The sequence below is a fragment of the Odontesthes bonariensis genome, chromosome 5 (assembly GCF_027942865.1).
Source record: "Odontesthes bonariensis isolate fOdoBon6 chromosome 5, fOdoBon6.hap1, whole genome shotgun sequence".
Lineage (NCBI taxonomy): Eukaryota > Metazoa > Chordata > Actinopteri > Atheriniformes > Atherinopsidae > Odontesthes > Odontesthes bonariensis.
This window is the reverse complement of record NC_134510.1, coordinates 26,003,409-26,024,777: the sequence shown is the minus strand read 5'-3', so window position 1 is coordinate 26,024,777 and position 21,369 is coordinate 26,003,409. Positions and strand designations below refer to the sequence as shown.

The 21,369-nt window shown below is 43.8% G+C and overlaps 3 protein-coding genes across 5 annotated transcripts; all 3 read left to right on the top strand.

Annotated features, from left to right (window-relative positions):
• The first annotated feature begins 353 nt into the window (after positions 1-353).
• Positions 354-6,396, top strand: il11a (interleukin 11a). The gene is made up of 5 exons (XM_075466699.1): positions 354-732; positions 1,493-1,650; positions 4,289-4,384; positions 4,503-4,664; positions 4,813-6,396. Exons 1-5 carry the CDS (start codon positions 726-728, stop codon positions 4,990-4,992), a joined length of 603 nt encoding a protein of 200 aa, XP_075322814.1. The 5' UTR covers positions 354-725; the 3' UTR covers positions 4,993-6,396.
• Positions 6,397-7,231: 835 nt separating this feature from the next.
• Positions 7,232-18,286, top strand: znf628 (zinc finger protein 628). 3 transcript variants are annotated; one of them, XM_075465733.1, is made up of 9 exons: positions 7,232-7,338; positions 7,797-8,366; positions 10,686-10,758; positions 10,852-11,778; positions 13,294-13,464; positions 13,577-13,910; positions 14,130-14,284; positions 15,084-15,326; positions 15,435-18,286. In XM_075465733.1, the coding sequence occupies exons 2-9, from the start codon at positions 7,981-7,983 to the stop codon at positions 17,445-17,447; spliced, it is 4,302 nt and encodes a 1,433-aa protein (XP_075321848.1). In that variant the 5' UTR covers positions 7,232-7,338; positions 7,797-7,980; the 3' UTR covers positions 17,448-18,286. The 3 variants fall into 3 exon arrangements, with proteins under 3 accessions (XP_075321848.1, XP_075321847.1, XP_075321845.1); XM_075465732.1 differs by having other exon boundaries at positions 7,232-7,356; XM_075465730.1 differs by having other exon boundaries at positions 7,232-8,366.
• Positions 18,287-18,448: 162 nt separating this feature from the next.
• nat14 (N-acetyltransferase 14 (GCN5-related, putative)) lies at positions 18,449-20,452 on the top strand. The gene is made up of 4 exons (XM_075466698.1): positions 18,449-18,635; positions 19,072-19,245; positions 19,335-19,640; positions 19,718-20,452. Exons 2-4 carry the CDS (start codon positions 19,165-19,167, stop codon positions 20,159-20,161), a joined length of 831 nt encoding a protein of 276 aa, XP_075322813.1. The 5' UTR covers positions 18,449-18,635; positions 19,072-19,164; the 3' UTR covers positions 20,162-20,452.
• The last annotated feature ends 917 nt before the right edge of the window (positions 20,453-21,369 follow it).

The window sequence follows — 21,369 nt, the reverse complement described above, 5'->3', positions numbered from 1 at the left end:
GGAAAGATAAAAAAGAGTTAGATGGACTGATTGGCGCAGGTAGCGGGATGCGACGGAGGAAGTGCTGGAGATAGGGACCAGGACAGGACGGGAGAAAGTGATAGAGGGGAGAAAAAAAACAACGGAACATTTTTTTTTTTTTTTAAGTTTCGCAAAGGGAGACAGGCAGCAGGGAGGGGAGGAGGAAAAAGAGCCAGAGAGAGGAGGGAGAGAGAGCGTATGTCTTGTGTGCGTGTGTGTGTGTGTGTGTTTTTATGAATGAAGTGAGTCACTGCCGATGTGTCATAGGCCCGACGTCTTTATAAAGGAAGTTTTAAACAAGCCTAAACACTTCACTGCGCGCAAAAATTGGACTTACCACTCTCGCATCCCTCTCTCTGCACTGCTGTTGCCTCTCCTTCTCCAAACTGTTCAAGTGCCTCTCTGCACTCTATAAAGACGACAGGGGCTCCTCTCAGACTTCTACTAAAAACTGAAACTTTTTTTTCTTTCCTTTATTTACTGACTCTGTTTTCCTGCTGTCTCTCTGTGTGCGCCTCTCATCACCCTGCGCGCCCATTCATTCTGTCCTGACAACTTTCCTCCTCGCTCTAACTGAAGAGTGCGAAGAAGGAACCGGAGCACGTGACAGTTTCCGGAGTTCAATTTATTTATTATTTTTTCTATTTATTTATTTATTTGTCTCCAACTCTACCGGTTTACCTGTCTCTTGGACCCGAACCAATATGAAATGTAAGTGACTTCAGAGTTATGGACTCATTTTTTTTGTTTCTCAATGTGATGTATTTTTTCTTTTGTTCATCTTTTTTTTTTTTTTTTGATCATTAAATCCCTAAAGATGAATGTAGCATTAAGTTGTAATTGGGTTTATAAAGTTATTTCCATATGGCAATTTGAACGATTTTTTTTCTTAAATGAAACACTGTCCTAACTTCACCGCCTGACTGGAGATGTGATCACTTTATTCTTTGGTGTAAATGTTACACCGGGACACGGATCTCAGATGCTCCTGCGGTTGTTATTTTGGCTGTGATTCTTGTGGTTCACCTGTAATTATCAAGCATTCATCATTTCAGCACTGTGGTTCCCTTTTAATACTTACTCTACCTTGTATTTGAACTTGAAAGGCACAGAATGAATAAGCTTACTGTTAAACTTGGCTTGGCCTATATAATTTATACCACCAGCTCACATACCTATCGAGTTGCAGGTGTGACAATCAGCAGCATTCATTGCCTTTGCTTTTGGTGAAGAAGTGATGGAGATATTCTGTGTCAAAGCTCGACTTGTAATGATTTAATGATTTGCGTTCAGCCTGTGAAAACATGACTCTGAAGCTCTTCAGGATTCCTCTGCCAAGTCTGGAGCCATTGTTTATGTTATGGTGCAATATCTTCCCCAGAGCTGACAGCCGTGGCCTGAGGTCATTATCATTATGGCGAGATGACAGCGCCCCTCCACTAATTGCTTCTGTTTTGTTCTACCCCCACAGTGCTGCTCGATTCCTCCTCATCGCTCCTCTTCTCGCTGCTATTGGCCCAGCTGCCTGTGTTCACGTCTGCCTCTCCGGTACCGCAGCGGCGGCCCAGTGACTTGGACAAACTGTCCAATCAGACCAGGAATCTAATGAAGCTTGCGCAAGAACTCTTGGTAAGTGAGGATGTCGTCATGATCATTACCAATAAGCTGCTGATTGGAGGAGACGCTAACGAGGCCCCGGCCACTCTTTGCTAATTGAATTGTTAAGTGTTGGGGTGGAGGAGGATGCTGTGCCACAGATTGATCTTCCACTAAATGGATTTTGGTGCTAATGTTAGCTTTCAGTTTAGGTAACCTCACAGCTTTGCATCATGCTGATCGGTGGAAACACTCTTTGGCTGGACAGATCGAGCCTACACCAGGTTTGCTCAAGGCTTCTGTTGGCCTTAAGCTGCTTTTATAGATCACACACTGGCTGCATGCTTAGTTCAGGGCAGCAAACGCCTCCACGGAGATTTGACTGAGTGATCTCACCTTTAATCCACAATGAAATCCACAGATTTCCTGTGGTCTGTCTCACCAACCCCCTGGTGTGGCTGGTCACCTCACTTGAGGCGTTGCCTTAAGACTTGAGGAGTTGCAACACAGTACCAATAAAGGTGCAATGAAATGAACTTTTACATCCAACTACAAACTACCCAGCATCCCACCTGCGAAGTGACAGAAAAGTGTTTCACAAACCTGTTTCAACAGAAATGTTTATCTGCTAGACTGCTCTTCCATCAACTAAATGAATATCATTGTTTTTATCGACAAGTCTGGCCTGAAGTCCCATTTGTTGACAGTCAAGTGGGTAGGAAAATCTGATTTGAGAACTTTGCCAAGCTTGGGATACAGCTGGTGATTGTGTATCAACACTGTTTTAACAGGTGAAAAGAAAGTAGGATCATATCTTTGGATCTTTGGCTACACATCACTGATCTTGATTCTATTTTTGCATTATGCAAATGCTTGAACTCTTTTGTTCAGCGGATACAATCAAAAATAGCCACATACTCTCTCTAGTCTTGGCCAGCAGATAGTGTCCAGAAAGTGTGTGAGTATGTGTGTGGCTTTGCTGCTTTAAAACAAAGTTACTGCCGCTGCGTGCAAACAGTACAACCTTGAATCCTAGTGTGAAAAAGCCAGTGTTATCAAAGGGTGTGTGGGTGTGTACCACACAACATTCAGAAATTAGTTAGATTTCTCTCATTTTTTCCCCCCCTTTTTGTGTAGAATTCCACCAAAGAGAGGACAAAGTTAGGAAAGATAAATAAAATGGGAATCCATGGAAAGTCCCCGCAAATAAGCAATGAAACTGATGCTTTAAAGCGACAGAGACGTGCGTCTGTGTGCGCACACAGGTCTAGATTTACCGTGTGAGTATGTATGCTTAGGCCTGAGTCTGCACGTGCTTGCATGCATTCAGTATGGGTGCAAACGCGTGTAATATATGTGCATTTGTTTGTGTGTATGCATTTTTAGAGCAGTACGTGGGTGCATTGAGGATTCTGTATATAGAGATGGTGCTATAGGTGCGGTGTTTAGTGTTTTGCTTTTGGTCGCCACAGCAAAGTGACTTGATAAGAATCAAAAAGATTTATCACATTCCAGGATTTGCATTCAGGAAGAAAAAGGCTGGATGCTAAGTTCTGTCAGGTGAGGTCATGGTGTGCAATGGAGAGAGCACGAAAAAGGAGGACAAGAGGGAGAATTAAAGGCTGAGAAAGATGGGGCAAAAACCACAAGAGATGAAGAGATCAGAGGGCCAGCTGGAAGACAACCCTGTTGTGTGAGTGTGTGCATGCATGCATACGTGTGTGTGTGTGTGTGTGTGTGTGTGTGTGTGTGTGTGTGTGTGTGTGTGTGTGTTGCACGTGCTTGTGCACCTGGTTTAAGATAGAGGGAGTGAGAGGAGAGGAGGAGATGGAAGTAAAGGGATGGAGGGGGACAAAAGCAACAGAGACAAAACATTGGACAACAAACATAAGTGAGCTCTTATGAAAGGCTGATGGAGAGACATGAGAGACAATGCAGCGCATTCATCGCCACAAACATCAACACAAACAGCTGGAAGCAAACAGCAGAGCAAGGAAAACACATCAGAGCAGGTTAAGGAAGCATTAGGCACACTCAGCCTGTTTATGCAAAACATTTCTCAGCACTCTTCATCCTCGTGTTGTTGTGTTCCTCTGCGGATTGGAAATGACGGCTGCCACATCAGTCATCTCCATTTGTTCTCCCTACATCTTAAATACTAAATAAACTACTGCTGATGAGCACAGCTGCACTCACAAACCTGCAGTCAGGTAGTTTACCCCCTCTGCTGGTCATAATGAGCACTACATCTGTTGTGTGGACAGCTTACAACACAACTCTAACTGGACAGCAGCACTGCGTCATTCAGTCTTTTTATAGCTGTGACCCGGGAGTTTCCCTGCAGCCTTGTGTTGTCTATCCCACTTGGAGTTTTCTTAGTCACTGCAATATGTTGTTATCCTCACTCCCAGCAGAAAACATCCTGTGGGTTCAGGTCATTTGCTCTTATTGTTGACATTTTGGGAGGCCGAATGTGGGTGAACTCATGCTGACCCAATCAACCACACTGCCTTCAGTGAGAGCTACTGTCTTTAAGCGTCGAAAACAGTGATGTAGTCGAGGTGCAAGACTAATACTTTCCTCGTGTTGCCGTGACTCCTCTCAGGATGAGTACAATTGCACTGATACAAATTGCTAACAGGTTCCTCTGTGTCTTGTTTTTTTCTTTCAGAGGGAGCATGCATTTGAACCAGACATGGAATCACACAGGTTCAGGTCTCTGCCAGAAATGAGCAACAGATCAGTCAATGGCCTCAACAATCTTGAGGTAATGCTCTGATAGTGTATTTGCGTGCATGTGAAGGGAGAGGGGTTGGCCTATTTCTGCCAGTTGCATTTTGCCACACCCATGCTAAGTCTCTAAAGTATGCCTGTGTTGTTTCCAGCTGAAGCCCACACTCTCTCAGCTCCATGCTGACCTGAAACTGTATGAGCACCACTTTGAGTGGCTGAACAAGGTTTCAAAGAAGCATGAACACCCTGCATTACCCAAGCTCGTGGAGATGATCAGAGAAATGAAATCTCTCATCAACATGCTGCACCGTCAGGTAAAAGGGTTGCTTTCACTATTAAATCTTAAACTTTTTTATTTTAATTATGTTTTAGAAGTAGTTTTTTTGTTGGTCAATTTAAGATTAAAATCAATAAATGGGTGTTTTTTCTAATCTTTTTTTTTTCCCATTTTGCCCTCCACAGATGCAGAGAGTCGAGGCACCAAGGCTGACTCAAACAACCCCCTCCCTCCCCCCTCACGTCCCCTCTTCCTTTGACGTCCTCCAGTCCAGCCATGAGCTTCTCCAACACTTCAAGCTCTTCTGTGATTGGGCGTATAGAGCATTCATCACCCTCAAGCCCAAAGCCTCTGCAGTGCAATGATGATCCATAACACGAAGAGCCAGTGAGGACACATGGAGTTCAGCCTTGTTCAAAGGGAAAACAGGACTATGTCAGTGTGCACTGTAGTCAAAAGCATCCCTTAAGAGGCCAAAATGTCAACGTCGATGGCATGTGTGTTGAGGAATGTGTCTTTCTGTGAGAGCCAGTGAGGATGCGGCACACTGCAGCAAGTTATTACCATCAAGATACCCGTTAAAGCAAACTGTCGCTACAATGATCATGTCACGATTCCCCAAAATCTCTCCCAAAGGCCTTGCTCATGACCATGTTATTTATGTATTTATTTATTTATTGACTGTTAGTAATTTATTCAATTTTATTTATTTGAAAATGTAATGTGTCACTCTCACCTTTATTTCCGTACTAACGTGAATTTATATGCCAGCATTTTGTAATCTGTCTTTTTCTCTTGTGTCTCACTGATCCTCAAAAAAAAAACAACCAAAAACCCCAAAACACTAGCACTTCTTCAACTTACAGCTCTGATAATTACTTTCCTTTAAACTGGCTTAAATTACTTTGTATTTGTTTTTTTGTTTTGTTTTGTCAGACAATAGTTTTCCAGTAGATGTAGCATCTAGGACAACCAAGGTTTTCACTATCTCTCACTTAGAGCGCCCTTAAAGTAAACATTTTGGAGGATGGTCATGTTATCTCTTACCACATGCCACGTCATAACTTATTAATGGATTCCTTATCAAATTTTTAGCATCTATTTGTATATGTTTGGATGGTAACCAAGAGAGGTGAATGCTTGCTTTTATACCACAGCCAGAGTTTCTATTTTCAGTGCTGATTTCTCATGTTCTGCATGAGGAGGTATATTTAACATTGTGGTAAAGTTGTATGAATGTGCCCTGTTGCCGAGCACTGATGGTCCTGATTAGATTCTTTGCACAAACGTGTTAGGATTAGCCTCTTGGAGGAGTGAGATGGCTGATTTTGAACCTGTGCTTTGGGCTTGAAAGATTTGTTATTTTTAGTTAAACACCCAAAGCCTTAAAATACTATGTATTGTGACACTATGTTCTGTACAGGTGTACATAAATATACGAGAATGTAAATTGTTGTATGCAGTGCTTATGTGTTTCATGTTGTTTTATACAATACAGTGTAGAATACTTAACCAGTTTTATCACTATGATTTTTATTCATTCCTATTCTAGTATTTGTTACAGTATTGACTATTTATTTGAGTAACTTGGTGGAACTATTTATTTCATGCTGCAGTGGAGCAAGTCTCCTTTCCTTTTGTACTTTTATACAGTTTTTATTCTTATTCGCTATTATTGTACCATCACGTTTAAATTATTTCTGTAACATCGACATGCCTCCTCCACACACTGATTGGCCTCAATGTGAAATATGTGCCTTGGTGAAATAAATGCTCAAGAATGTGCACAATGGATTTAAGTATCTCTTTGATCTGTATGACTTGCATTGGCTCTAAGGAGCAAACATAACAACTCTGCAACCACAGGACCCATGACAGAATTTCATTTATGAATATACAGTAGTTCAGATCATTGAACAGCCATTGAACAACAGACAACACATCAAAAAAGGGAGAAAGGAATATTTGAGAAAAACACGATTTCTGAAATGACAATAAAAAAAACAGAGAAAACACTTTAAAACTATAAAGAATTACTTTTAGGAAACAACTCTTCATGAAACAAGAACACATTAAATCAAACACAAGCCAACAGAAAAGAAAACAACCAAATAAAAGAGGACATAAAAAAACTTTGCTGTGTTTTTTCCTTAAATGTTTTTGTGTTTTCAAATCTGTGATACTTTCAAGTGATATACGCTATTTTAATTTTCTTGTAGATTTTCTTAATTTTGTGAAATGTTGTGGTTTTCTTACTGGGTCTTGAACTGAGTGTAGCAGCCTAAATAACCAGCAATGTAAACAGTGACAGATGGAAGTTGGAGCAGGAACATAAACGTACTACGTTACCCAGAAGTCTGAGCGACAGAGTCAGAGTAAAACAAATACATTTATAGTGTATAAAAATATGTAAATTGACGAAGAAAATTTTGCGGATGGGGTGGATACGTCACTAAAAACTGATTTTGGCCAAACTTTGGTATTTTCAATATTTTCTGTCAAATAAAAAACGTCAACCTGTCTATTTAAGCTGTTGGCCAATGGTAATTGCTCATCTAGACGAGCAAGCAGCCAATCGCCGTCGCTGTTCTTGGAAGGCGGCATCGGGTGGAGGACTGCTGTTAGTTTGTGCTGTGTTTATTGTTAAGGTTGTGTGCTTCAGCACTGCGGTACCTAATATCTTATCATAATATCCACAATATAGCTTTAAGGTGAGCTTAAGATAAGCGGTGAGTACTGCTTCAGCCTGTATTCATTTCCTTAGCGAGCATTTTAACGAAGCTTTTTTACATTAGGGAGGGCTTAATTAGCTTTAAAAGAAGGCCACTGACTGCTTTTGTTGATACAGTGGAAATTATGTTCGTGTGTGTTGTCTGCTGACTTGCAGCGCTGGCCAGCGACTTTAGGACACACTTTTAACAGTATCGTAGTGAGTAACTTAGCTGGAGCCTTTGTTTGGGGATTGCTATGAAGCACCGCACTGCGGGGACGGATAGAGACCGTGTACTGTACGCGGACTGACGGCTTGAGGAAAGACAGCGGGGAGGGAGGACCAGCTTCCAGCACAGGAGGGCGGGAGGGGCGAAAGGGGACGAATTTAAAGGTGGCACTCTCACCGGGAGTTACCAAGGTATAACACCGTGTTTATTTCCATTTTACTTGATGTTAGACCTACCCCGATGCAATTACTTGGAATGACAGCTGGTGTTTCCAGTGGCTGACAGGAAAGGAAGTGATCAAAGTCTCATAAGAAAACAAGAATGAAGGAAAGTTGAAAGATAAGTCATGATGCTCCACCACAACTGATCACTTTTCCAAGCAAGTTGGACATTTGCCGCCAGATTGATCTGGTGATGGCTAACTCGGTGGCCTTGGTGGTCCAAACAGAACTCCTGCCATCTCAGTCCACTGCCTCCCTCTCACCTTTCCCATCACTTCTTGGCTCAGGAGAGGATGGCGACGACGACAAGGATAGAGTGGAGCTTGTGGAGGGAGATAAGGGGGTAGTGGAAGGCGGAGAGGAGGTGGTTCTGGACATGGTGACATCAACGGTGTCCGAGCCAGCTCAGCAGCCCGAGCAGTCAGACCATCCCTTCCAGTGTCTGGACTGTGGCAAGAGCTTCAGGTGGTCCTCCAGGCTGACGCACCACCAGCGGAGCCACAACAACGAGAGACCCTACCGCTGCAACCTCTGCCCCAAGGCCTTCAAGGGCTCCTCTGCTCTGCTCTACCACCAACGGTACCCATGTTTAAAAACTTGTTCAAAGCCTTACAAAACTTACAATCGTCCTCTGGACAGTGAATAGTAGGTAATGCTCTAAATCCTGCTGTGTCTACTATAATCAACTTCCACCCACGTCCCATCATTTAAGTAGGAGTCAGTCAAAGGTGTAAAAATTCAAAGTTACTGTCACTTATCCCAATGTTTCTGTGGGCGGTCAAATTAAAAGTACCAGCTTTAGAAGGAAAAAAAAATCTGAAATCCATATTTTCCTGTGTTTTTATAAGGACACATTACCAGCCAGAAAAAGGAGAACTTTGATTTTTCACCTTTTCAGTTTGGCCAAAATGAAGGTTAAACGATGTTTCTCCTATAAAAACAGCAGTATTTGGTACCAATGCAAAGTGTGAAGAGTCAGACTTTCTTGTAAAATTTTAAAATGGTCTTAATCAATAGTTTTCCAGGCTTTCTTTGGACATGGGCTGCTTTTTTACTAATTTTCAGTCCATTCTTTGAGCCGGACTATTTTCAAAGGACTGTTTTTTTTGTTTGTCTGTTTGTTTGTTAAGCCACCGAAGCGACTTATGAATTCAAACATAAAGCAGGCTTCTAACTCAAGAGATCAACCACTGTTGTGTCTATATATATATATATATATAAATAACACCAAATAACACCAAACTTAGCAAAGAACCAGTTTTAATTTGTATCTTTAGGCACTTTGTTACTAGCAGCCTGTTCCAAAGACAGTTAAAGGCACATTCATTTAGCTGTATCTACCAAAAGAATAGTATATTTGCACCAACAAGGGGACTCCCAAAAAGCTATTAGCTGAAAACTTGGCACATCTCAACATGTGCAGCATGTCCTTCAAATATTTGAGGAAACTGGACAAGTGTCAGGCCTGAAACACTATCTACAGCAGGTGAACGGCATCTGAAAGTGATGTCCTTCAGTTGATCCATCCAAGTTTACAGTTAATGTAATAGTTGATCATCAAGTTGATTGATGAGGCTGGCTCTGTGGGGCAAGGGGCAGACTGTTATGCATCTTAAAAGCCACCCTCTTTATCATGTTTTTAATGGTCTGTGCAGCTCTTTCAGAGAAAGGCTGCTGATGCCTCAGTGCTCCACATAATGGATTAGAAGGTCTTCCGTTACAGCAGCGGTTAGATTTTATTTCCAACATGTTTAGCAACTGGAATAATTTTTGGACACTAATCATGACTGGAATTGCATCTCAGTATTATGCTATTGTACTTATTTGCTGCCAGCTGTTTTTGTGCGTTATATTGTCTGTGCTGTGCTTGTTTGATCTGGACTGGTGCGAATGAGTTTCCCCTATGGGTATGAATAAAGCTGTCTTATTCTATCTTGAAGAAAGTGGAACAAAATTATGTTTGACAGGCTGCTACTAACAAAGAGCCCAAAGATCCAATTTGAATTAGGCCCTTTGCTACGTTTTCTGCTGTGTCTGGACAAATCACTGACTCATGTCTTGAGTAAGGTGCCTTTTTGTGCTTAAATGGTTCACAGGTCAGTGTTAAGTGACTTAACAAAGAAAAAAGAAAAAAAAAATCCTCACGTAGAAGGACTGGACTGAAAATGAGGGCAAAAGCAGCTGATGTCCAAAGACAAACTGTTGACAGACCTTCGAAAGCCCGGAGAACTATTGCTTCAGTTCACTTTAAAAGATTATAAGAAAGTCTGGCTCCGTGGAAGTAAAATATAAAGAAATGAGGGGTGGCTCTCTAGACTTTTGCACAGTTCTGCAAAGGTTTTGCATTATGTGTCCTCAATGGTTATATTTCACATTTATAATGATTATCCATAACTCACTCCAAGCCCTGGCAGCACATCGCTCCCAGTCAAAGCACGCATCACCTATAAAATCCTTCTCTTGACCTACAAATCTCTCCACTCACTTGCACCTAAGTACATCTCTGATCTCCTCCACCCCTACTCCCAGTCGCGGCATCTGCGCTCCTCAGACAAGGACCTACTTTCCGTTCCTCGTACCAGACTTAAAACATGTGGAGATAGGGCCTTCTGTTCAACTGCCCCTACCCTATGGAACAATCTGCCACTTCACATCCGTTCTGCCCCCTCTCTACTACAGTTCAAAAATAATCTAAAAACACATCTCTTCTCCATGTCCTACTCTTCTTAAACCCACCCCTCCGGCCCTACCCTTCCCCCTTCTTTTCTTTTTTTAAGCGACCTTGGGTACCTTGAAAGGCGCTATATAAGTCCAAGTTGTTATTATTATTATTATTATTATTATTATTATTATTATAATAAACTACTGTTGTCCTGAATAGTTGCTTTCATTTTGCAGGTCTCACTCCGGGGAAAAGCCTTATAAATGCAACGATTGTGGCAAAGCCTTCAAACGCTCATCTCTTCTCCAGGTCAGATATCACACCAAGTTATTTTAATAAGGGAAATAATATGCATCCAAATGAGAGAGGGAGAGAGATTTCACCATGTCTGTCTTTACTCAGGTCCATCAGAGTGTCCACACTGGCCTCCGTACCTTCTTGTGCCCCTATTGCCCCCTGACTTTCAAATGGAGCTCTCACTACCAGTATCACCTACGCCAGCACACTGGAGAGTGCCCGTACCCGTGTGACGCTTGCCCGAAGGCTTTCAAGAACTCAAGCAGCCTACGGCGACACAAGAATGTCCATCTTGGTCTCAAGCCTTACACGTGCACGGTGTGTAGTAAATCCTTCACTCAGTCTACCAACCTGAGGCAGCACATGAGGATACACACAGGCGAGAGGCCGTACATCTGCGGCGAGTGTGGACGAAGCTTCACGCATTCATCAAACTTGGCTCTGCACAAGAACTCCCACTCCAACCTCAACGCAGGAGGGAAGGAGGGAAAGAAGGGAGAGGATGGAAGGAAAGGAAATGAGGTAGTGGAGGTGGTGGTCGGGGCAGAGGAAGTGACATCGTCAATGTTGACAGACATGGTAGGATTTGTGAGCCAGGAAGGAACTGATGGAGTCGGGGTGGGGATGGAAGAAGTGTTCCTGTCAACCACCTCTGGTCAGAATCCAAGCCTGCTCACCCTCACTGCTTCTGGGGAGAATGTGTGCACATCCAGGGCCATTGGGACAGAGGTTCACCTGAGCACTGACACCGGGGCCAGTGTGCTGCTGTACAGCTGTGGCAGCTGCAGCCAAACCTTTGGCACACGGACAGAGCTGGAGGAGCACCAGGCCATCCACATGGCTCCAGAGGAGCATGGGGCCAGTGGAGAGGCAGGGCACAGTACAGGGATGGAGGTTGGAGATGGGCTTGTGGGAGCTGGGCACCTGCTGGCCGACTTTGAGGAGGTGGTGGAGACGACCACTGTGTCTGAAAGTGGACAGACGACAGAGGTGCTCCTTGGTTTGACAGAGGTACCAGATGGAAACAATGCAGTAAGTGTGAATTGACCCCCCACCCCACAATAAAATAAAATACTTACATTTTCACCTCTATTTACACTGACCTGTTTTGGGGAGGTGAGACAGTGACCCACTCACTTCACTCCACTCTTCACCAAAAGTCTTTTTTTTAGATTTGTGCTCCTCAATAACCCTTGACCCACATTATCAGTGTAAGACAGAACACAGATAGCTTTCCATACATTGAACTGGCCCAGGTTTCTAAAGCACGTCACCACAGAATGTAACAGTCGGACGACAGGTTTATTAGTACAATCAGTAATTCCATCGTCATGTTTTGGCTCCATAAACGCTGGACTTTGCTGTTGGTCCATTTGTCCGTGTTTGGTTTAGGTTTTTAGAGGCTAATCTTAAGAACTGTTGCTTTTATTGGCAGCTTTTTGTCACAGAAGTTAACAAGTTTAATTTAGCAGTGGTGGCCCCGCAAATGATGCATTCTGTTGTAAATGATGCATTCCATTACAAATGGAAAATTGGAATTTCCATCATCTGACAAGGAATATATAACTCCTAAAAGAAGTCAGATTTCCTAATCGAAATATAAGATATTATACAAAGAACTGGAAGAGTCTTATTATCTCATTTATTTTACATGTTGTGTATAGTGCCTTGTGTATATGTTTATATGTGTATATGCTACTGGACACCTTAATTTCCTTCGGGATTAATAAATGGTACTCTACTCTACTCTACATCGGTGACACAGTTTAGTCAATGCTGAATGGGTCTTCAACGTCCTTCTCCAGAGCTTAAAGAGCTGACAAGCTCACCCATTTATTTGAATCAGATGTGCTGGATCAAGGATACCTTAAAAACATGCAGTGGTGTGTGCCTCGAGGACCAAGGCTGGGAAACCATGTAACTGCAGAAGAGAATTTGTTTATAGAAAAACAAAAAGCAAGAGATAAAGAGTTCAACTTCCTACTTCCGAGGCTCAGTTTATGCAGCAGGATTTTAACTTGCTAAGTTGATTGAAGATAAAGATAAAGGAAACTGACAGATATCTACAGCAAGTCGGAGCCGCTTTTCAAACCTAGGATGTAACAAACTTAGTGCCGGGGAAGCTTCTGAGTTTGCTAGAACTTTAGACACCCACAGCAGTGCTCCGAAGCACAGAACAGGTTTTCTTTTTCAGAAATTTGTCTCTTTTAGATAGAGCTTAGAGTGTGCCCTTTGATGGCTTTTAACCAAAGGTAGAGAAGCATTTGACCAATAAGAGGTTAGTAGACGTGATCAGGGATGGGCGCTTTATCTTGCTGTGTAGCTTTTTGGTCAACAAAGCTTTCTGAGAAAAAAAAAAAAAAAAAAAACTGCAATAAGCAGTAAAAAAGATAAGTCAAAACAAAAAAAGTCAATTAAATCTGTCAGATTGGTTTTGTTGTGCCATGTATAACTTCATCTGAAAGAATTCAGCCCAATGAGTTTGGGTTTAGGATCTATATTTTTGATGTATCTCACTTTCTTTGGCTTCCTTTGGTTTTTCCTCAGAATGTGGGCACCACCCAGGCCCAGTTTGACCTGTTACAGAGCTTCACCGAGGTGACTCAGAGTTCTGAGGCCGTTCAGCCAGAGGCCAGAACCACATGGGCAGGGCTGTCATGTGGCTACTGCAATAAGACCTTTAAGACCAGTGGAGGCCTCAACAGACATGTTTCACTGGTGAGAACGGCTGTTAGAGCCGATACACTGCCTACGCGCAAATAGATTAAAGCACTGCAAATTGGAAACTAAAATAAACTTCATCTAATGTGTTTGTCTTTTGTTTCCACAGATGCACTCTCTTTCATCGCAGTCCCGCTCCCAGTTCAGCTGCTCTGCCTGTGACCGCTCCTTTCCTCTTCTCTCCTCGCTTCTCACCCACCAACACTCCCACACCCCAGAGCAGCGCCTCCTGGCTGAGGCAGAGGCCGAGATAGTATGCCCTCCGTCCCTTTCCCTGTCTCTCCCCATGCCCTCCTCTCCAGGCCAGGCCGACAAGCAGCAGGAGGGCCAGAGGGAGATGCATGTCGACATCATTGCTGTCGGCGAGGAACAAGAGGAACAGCCGGCCAAGTCGACCAAATCCCACAAAAAGGCAGGAACCAGCAAAAGCACCCCTGCTGGAGGTAAAGATATTTCCACAGAAAGCAGATCAGACACACTTCTGCACACTGACATTTACAATAGGAACTACACTTGAAATTGTAATCCTTTCACTCCCTCAAAGTGAGCCATTCAGAATCAGAATGGTTGTAGTTATTGCAACCAGGGATCTTGATCTTTTTTATTTTTTTTTCACTTATCTTTGACTCTTTCTACTCTTAAAATGTCTTGTTTTGGTACAGAGAGGCCGTACCGCTGTTCAGAATGTGGAAAAGCCTTCAAAGGTTCATCAGGGCTGAAGTACCACATGAGGGATCACACTGGGGAAAGGCCCTACCGCTGCACAGAGTGTGGAAAGAGCTTCAAGAGGTCATCACTGCTCTCCATCCATCAGCGAGTAAGGCTCACTGCTCCGTTACACAGAACTGAATTGCAAGTTTAATTCCCAAACCCGTTATACAGACTAAAACACGCCCTGTTGTCCCAGGAAGAGGGTATGATTCCACAAAGATTCAGTTCCAACAGTCCTTGTTCAAGCATTGTTTCTGTACACTGACTGCCACTCAGGTGCTGTATTTAGTTTATTATGGAGCAAATTAAACACACACAATCAGTTTTATTAACAAAAAAAACCAAATTATTATGAGATTAACAAACCTTCTCGCCAATATACTGTATAAAAAGACAAAATACTGAGGCGGTACCTACAGGCCAGAGGTCACCTTCATTGTGACATTATTGTTCTGCAAAAATGCTTTCTTTCCCTGTTATTTAGCACCCTAACTCAGTTATGGAGGGAGGAATTATGGCAGTATTTTACCAGATACTGAATTCTTTACGCTAAAGTTGGTTGTTATATAGCTCTTCTGTGTCTATCTTCTTGTAGGCTTTAGACTTAGTAATTGATAACTCACTCAGCCTTTTGGTCATGAGTCCAGTGTCATACCCATTCAATCACTGCAGCCTGACATTTAAAGTTTGCTGCCCAAAATATTACCTCCCCTAACAAAAAAAGTGAGCAGTCTTTGGGTGTGCAGCCTGACTAGTTGATGGAAGACTACAACCACAGGACTGTAATTCTAGTTTTAATATCAGTTCTACAGTTAAGCTTGAAGAGACGTAGAATAACAGTAAATGAATCCCTTTTTTTTTTTTTTTTTTTTTTTTTTTTTTTCTTCAATGGTTCTCGCACCCAGGTACATACAGGAGTACGGGCCTTCCAGTGTCCTCACTGCCCTCTTACTTTTAAATGGAGCTCCCACTACCAGTATCACCTGCGGCAGCACACGGGTGAGAGGCCTTATGTGTGTAAAGAGTGCGGCAAGTCCTTCAAGAACACGAGCTGCCTGCGTCGACACAGTCAGATGCATTCTGGTCTGCGGCCTCATACGTGCTCCATCTGCTCCAAGTCTTTCTCCCAGACGTCGAATCTCAAGCAGGTCAGTACAGGCTCTCATTCATTTAAACCTAACAGACGTGTGTGATCTCATAACGCGTTTACTTAATGCTTCCTCCTTCTTCTCTTGTTATTATTTCTCTGAGAGCAGCATGAACGTACCCATTCTGGCGAGAGACCTTTTCAGTGCACACGCTGCAGTAAAAGTTTTACACACTCCTCCAACCTTCAGCTCCACCTTCGCACACACTCTTCACTCAAGGACTACAAATGCCCGTACTGCTCCAAGGAGTTCGTCATGCACTCTTACTTGCAGAGACACATTCGCACCCACGGCAGTGGCGTTTCCCTTCCTTGCCCTGGTGGTGGAGGAAAAGAAGGCGTGGCTGTGAAAGCCAATGTGGCAGGCATGACCGCCACCACTACCCTGCTAAACCCCATCACCCTGGAAGCCTCAGGAAACAGTGGCAGTCTGATTGTGTCCCAGCCAGCACTTAATATTCCCCCAAACACCTCCCAGAACTACTTTATGATTCAGACAGCCAGCGGCCTGCAGCTTATTCCTCTGTCAACTCCTACACCAGTTCCCCCTCCTCCTCCTCCTCCACCACCACCTCCGTCCCAGTCACAAAACTATCTGCTGCTGCAGTGTCCTTCCAATAATGGCAGCCAGTCCAGTTTGATTCTCTTCCCCACAGCAAACAACCCTCCACCGGCTCCGGAGCCTCAGTCCCTGCCTGTGCTTCAGACGATCCACGCATTCCAGCCCGTCCTCAACCAAACACAAACTCACATACCCCAGTTTCCCTCCGTATCCCAGCAACAACAGCAGACCAGGATCATAATTACTAACAGTAATAATGCTCACACTCCTGTTGCCACGCCAGCTCACAACATCTCAGCCAGCTCCCTGCTTACCAAGCCCATATTAGGGAAGAGCACACGGACAGCACGGGGCCGACGGGGGCGCAAACCAAAAGCTGCTCTTCAGCAAGCTGCAACAGCTCCTGTCAGTCAGGCCGCAGCTTTTCCAGCAACAAACTGTTGTGCGACGAGTGGCGCCCAGACTGCTAACGCCGCCACAGTGTCATCTTCTCTGTCCACCGTTTCCTCCTGTTCCCTGTCAACATCTTCTTCTACTGTCCAGATGCCTTCATCCTCCACCACTGTAGCGCCCACAGTGGACACCTCAGGACCCCCTCCAGCTGTTTCCATGGTTACGCCAGCCACCACAGTAGCCACAGCATCAGTCTCTACTCCTGTTTCTGCTCCTCCAGTTAGGCAACCTCAATCCTTTGTGGAGCAAGTGAGAAGTGGGGAAACTACAACAGGGAAACAATTTGTCTTGTGTTTTGATAATAAAGAACAAGGAAAGGAGGGGAGGACAATGGGGGAGTGTGGGGAGTCATACGTGTTGCAGTTTGAGGGGAATGCATCTGGCGAAGCAGGTGATGGCGAAATGGGTGGAGAGGGAAAGTCGCTTTTGTTGCAGTTTAACACGGGTGGGCAAGGTGAAGAAGAAAAGGGGGGAGATAAAGGAGGGATGATGTCACTTCTGCATGAATGGGGTGGAGAAAAGCAGGGTGAGAGACAGGCGGGTGAAGAGGGCACTCAGGAAGAGTCATACGTTCTTCATTTCCACACTGAGGCACAGGACAGTGGTGCATCCAGTGCTTCCTTCAGCCAAGGGCAAGACAACAGCCTGCAGCTTTCCTGTGCACCCAACCAAAATTTAGTGCCCCTTGATGGGCAGGAGGTAGTGTTTGAACTTGGGGGTGAGATCAAGATGGAGCAGGAAGCCGAGGAGGGCATGCAGATGATAGCGCTGATTGAAGGTGAAGGAGGAATGATGGGAGAGGAGGGGGCAGGTTGCACTGCTGCGAGTGGCGCAGTCTCTGAAGACGAGGGAGACATGGGAGGTATATTTCAGCTGCAAAATGGAGATGAAATTGTGATAATTGAGGTCAGCACCAGTAGCTTAAGAGAAGGTAGAATGGAGAGGGGAGGGGAGGGGGAGATCTCCCAAAGCAGTGAAGTGAAATATGATAGTGGAACAGCAGATGCGAAGGAAAAATCTCCGAAGGAAGACAACTCTGCGGACAGCGCAGATGCAGAAATCTCGTCTGAAGACACAAAAAACAATGGCACTATATCTGATTCTTAAGAGACAGTTCTCTAACTGAGAACTGTGTTAGCAAGGAAGTGAATGCCTCACTTTGTGGGCTGTTTGGTAGCACTTTAGTCATGTGAGTTCTCCTAAAAGAGAGAAAGAACATGCTGTTAGATGAATATTGTGTTTTAATGCCATGGTGCCACTTATTAGAAATGTTATACATTCAAATAGGCTGTACATGGGCGTCAGAGTATTCCTAAATATATTAGTTAAATTATATTGTCATTGGCGGTTTATGAAGTTAATATGATTTTGTGAATAAATGTTGTACATGGCCTACTTTCCTCACGATGTTAATAGTAACTAATTATTAATAAATCTCTTAATAGCTTTTGTTGTTTTTGGCTTTGTTTACTGTGGAAGCTGCCTCTGGGATGAGAAACCTCACCAGAGTTACAGAATATGAACTATAAGTGCTTGTGGCAATTGATTTATTTTTTTCTCCAACCAGAAATTCTGAACTCCCAGTTGCCTGCAAATGCAGCATTATTCTCTGCTTGCATTCAGACAGAAAATGTCTCTTTTGACTTGCACAGATAGATTGGCCTGAAATCCAGTGGTATTCAGTCAATCTGCAAACAGGTTCACATCAACAAAGGCAGCGGCTGAGATTTCTTTGTCGTGTCTCGGTTGTGTGGCATTGATTTTTGCACTGAAACTAACTACATTTGATTTTGTTTGGTACAAAAAGAGATTAGTTGGCCTTGTAAACAGTCATAGAGTTGGCAGTGGTTTGATGGGCAAAAAAGTATTTTGAAACGGTTCTTTTTATATAATGGGTCTTTTTTATGTAAAAGGTAACAATAAAGTTTTTTTATATACATTTGAAACTATTTGTAATTGTATTTGTCAGCTTTACGTATATATTTTGTGCTAGAATAAAATTTTAAATACTACCTCCACCTTTGGCCACGCGCGTACGGAGCGCTGTCGGTTATTCCCGTTGCGTTTGCGCGGTGAGGTTTGTACGTACGCAAATGGCGTAGATCGACACAACGTCAACGTGCAACGGAGCATAAAACAGTGTGAGTTGGTGCTCTGAATTCCACCCCTTCCGCAAGGAGCGACATTGTGGTCATTAAATCAAACCCACAAGGACTCCAGACAAACAGAAAACACGCACACACGCAGCGTGTGTTTCCCGTCTTTGAGCTTGGTTTGAGCTGCGCGGTGCAGAAGGTAAGCGGAGCTGAGGCTCAGAGCTGCAGCTGGCTTCATGTGGGTCGTGCCCGCAGCACTTCGTAATAACCATATAAGGATTTGAACCCTTTCGACTGTACCTTTTGATGATAGCTGTGAAACGAGAAGACGAAAGCTCGAACTGTGTTCAACTGCACATTAATGGTGTGACATACATTCTGGTAATCCCTCCATAATCCACTTTTGTCTTTGTTGTTTGAGACCAGCGGATTTGTGATGTTGCATTGCAACATTATTGGATCACTGTAGGTGGAGTGTTGTGCATATTGTGCCATACGGCTGGGACAACATGTTAGTGTAGTTAATAAAACAGTAAAGCGCCGTCAGTGTAGTGTCAGGTAAAGAGACGTTTTAGTATCAATTTGATCAAGTGAACCCCAAAACACAGCCTCCTACCATGCACTCTTCTCTACAGTCTGTTTTAGGCTCTCTGCTCAGGCAGAGTGGATGTTGCACTCATTAGGTGTGGAGAAACAGTGGTGAAGCTGTTGGAGCACAGAGCCTAAACATGGTGAGGCTGGAGCTGGACCAGGTGGTGATTAGGAGGATGAAGGAGGACGACATTGAGATGGTCAAAGCCCTCATCAAGGTTTGTGCTGGCAGCTTTCACCAAGTTTGGGGAACACGTTCCTAACCCCGCAGGTTTTTCTTTGTTAACTTGCTGCAGTTTCCTTCCAGGAGGGCTGCGAGGGCACGGAGAACCGTCTCATCCTACACATCCTCACTCGTCCGCTCTGCCTTTTCATCCTGGCTGTTCTCTCCTCCATGCTGCGCTGCCTTGTCCACTCCTTTATCCTGGCTCTGGCTATCCCTGTCTTCCTGCTGATTGTCTTTCTAAAGATCACCATGCCACGGTCAACAGGGGTTCTGGGCAGCAGCCGCCCCTACTGGGACTACGTGGGCAGCAGCTTCAGAGGAACACAAGATGAGACACTGCAGAATCCTTACTGCAGGATCAGCGGAAAGACACCAGGGACAAAAAAGGTTTGTCGGTTTGTCTGCTGGAAATAAATAGTTTGTAACTAATGTTGCACCCATTTCATGTGAACCCTTCTTCTCAGCCAAGGCGCAGAATTGGACCCAAACACAACGACAAAGAGATGTCATCTGAGAAGATCACCCCGGAGAGGGAACAGGCAGCAGGGCAGGTGTGGGTGGCAGACTGCGAGGGGGAGATCGTGGGCTGCATCTTCCGGGAGGGTGAGAGACGAGCAGGCATCAGGAGGATCTGCAGGCTGGTGACGGGCTGCTGGTACCGCAGGGAGGGCCTGGGCCGGCTGCTCGTCCAGAGTCTGGAGCAGAGGGAGAAGGAGACCGGCGCACGCAGAGCATACGCACACACCCCCTACCCGTCCAAGGTGGGCGAAGTCTTCTTCAGAAAAATGGGCTATCAGCAGCTGGGGGAGGGGACTAATGAAGAAGATAGTGATGAGATTGATAAAGACAGTCCAGAGAGAGGCTTTATGGGTTACCCCCTCACTAAGGTGTTCTACAAAGACTTGTGAATGAGTGATGATGGATTGATGACACACAGTAAGTGCAAACACGGGATCTTGAGTGTGATGATGCCGTTTCTGCTGCATGTCCGGTTGTTTAAGTTAACAATTCAAGGAATTTTCTTATTTATTCAAGTATTTATTTGATGTATTTTATGTGTTGCATTTATTCTGCTTAGTTAAAGTAGTTTTTATCACCTTTTCATTTAGAATTTCATATCTCCATTTTTAATTAAAAAAACACATTGTTTCGAATGCACTCTGAATATGTGTGATGAATTAAAAAAATGTTTGAGTAAAGCGTGTTTTCATAAAGCGTGTCTGTGTGGGTCTTTCTCAAACATTTCAACACTGCAGCTGGTATGTCTACGACTGAGTGCATCTGTATGTGAAACCATCCAGATGTGTAGGTGTTTGTACAGTTACTGTATAGGAAGTATGTGTGGTTTATGTGAATCTGCAGAATTAATCTGCTTTTATCTCTGCACTACTGTCGCCGTTCAACTTCGGATGTACAGATCGTGGGCTATGAGTTCGCAAAAAAACAGCATCTGATTGCTGACTTCTTGCAGTTTTCTTTGTTTTATTTTAGCAGAAAGTTGACATTAATGACTCAGAAGTTCTTGCATTTTTTATTTTTGATAACAGTAGTGTTTCTAGTTCTCAAAATGTTAGTTGCGATGCTGAAACCTATAAAACTAATTGGAAATAACTGATTTATTCCACTACTTGTCAAGTAAAACTCCTAAAAGTAAGAAGCGCCTTCTAGCTTCAGTGTGACAGTACATGAAATCCATGTAGACTAACTTCTATTGAAAATAAATGTTTGTTGCACCCCTAAAAAAACAAAAACTGCATCATTAAAAATATTTAATCAAAATTGCACCGGTTAAAATCCAGTTTAATATTCTACACTTGCATACAGATTGTAGCACAATGGATTAAACATGTCCAAAGGTATTCTGACTCGAGCATGTGTGCGGTTTGCAGGTGACTGGCAGTTTAAATGCACACAGCCCCCTGCTTGAGGCTAACCTTAATATGGTTAGCAGCCCTCACGCTTTCCGCAGTGCGAATCTCTCCCCCTGCTAACCTCAGACAATGTTGGTATAGCATCAGCCTGCCACAGATAAACACCACAGGATGTTTGTCAATGCGTATGTGTGTGAGACAGAGACAATGCACACCTGATGTGGGGACAAATATAGGTCCTCACT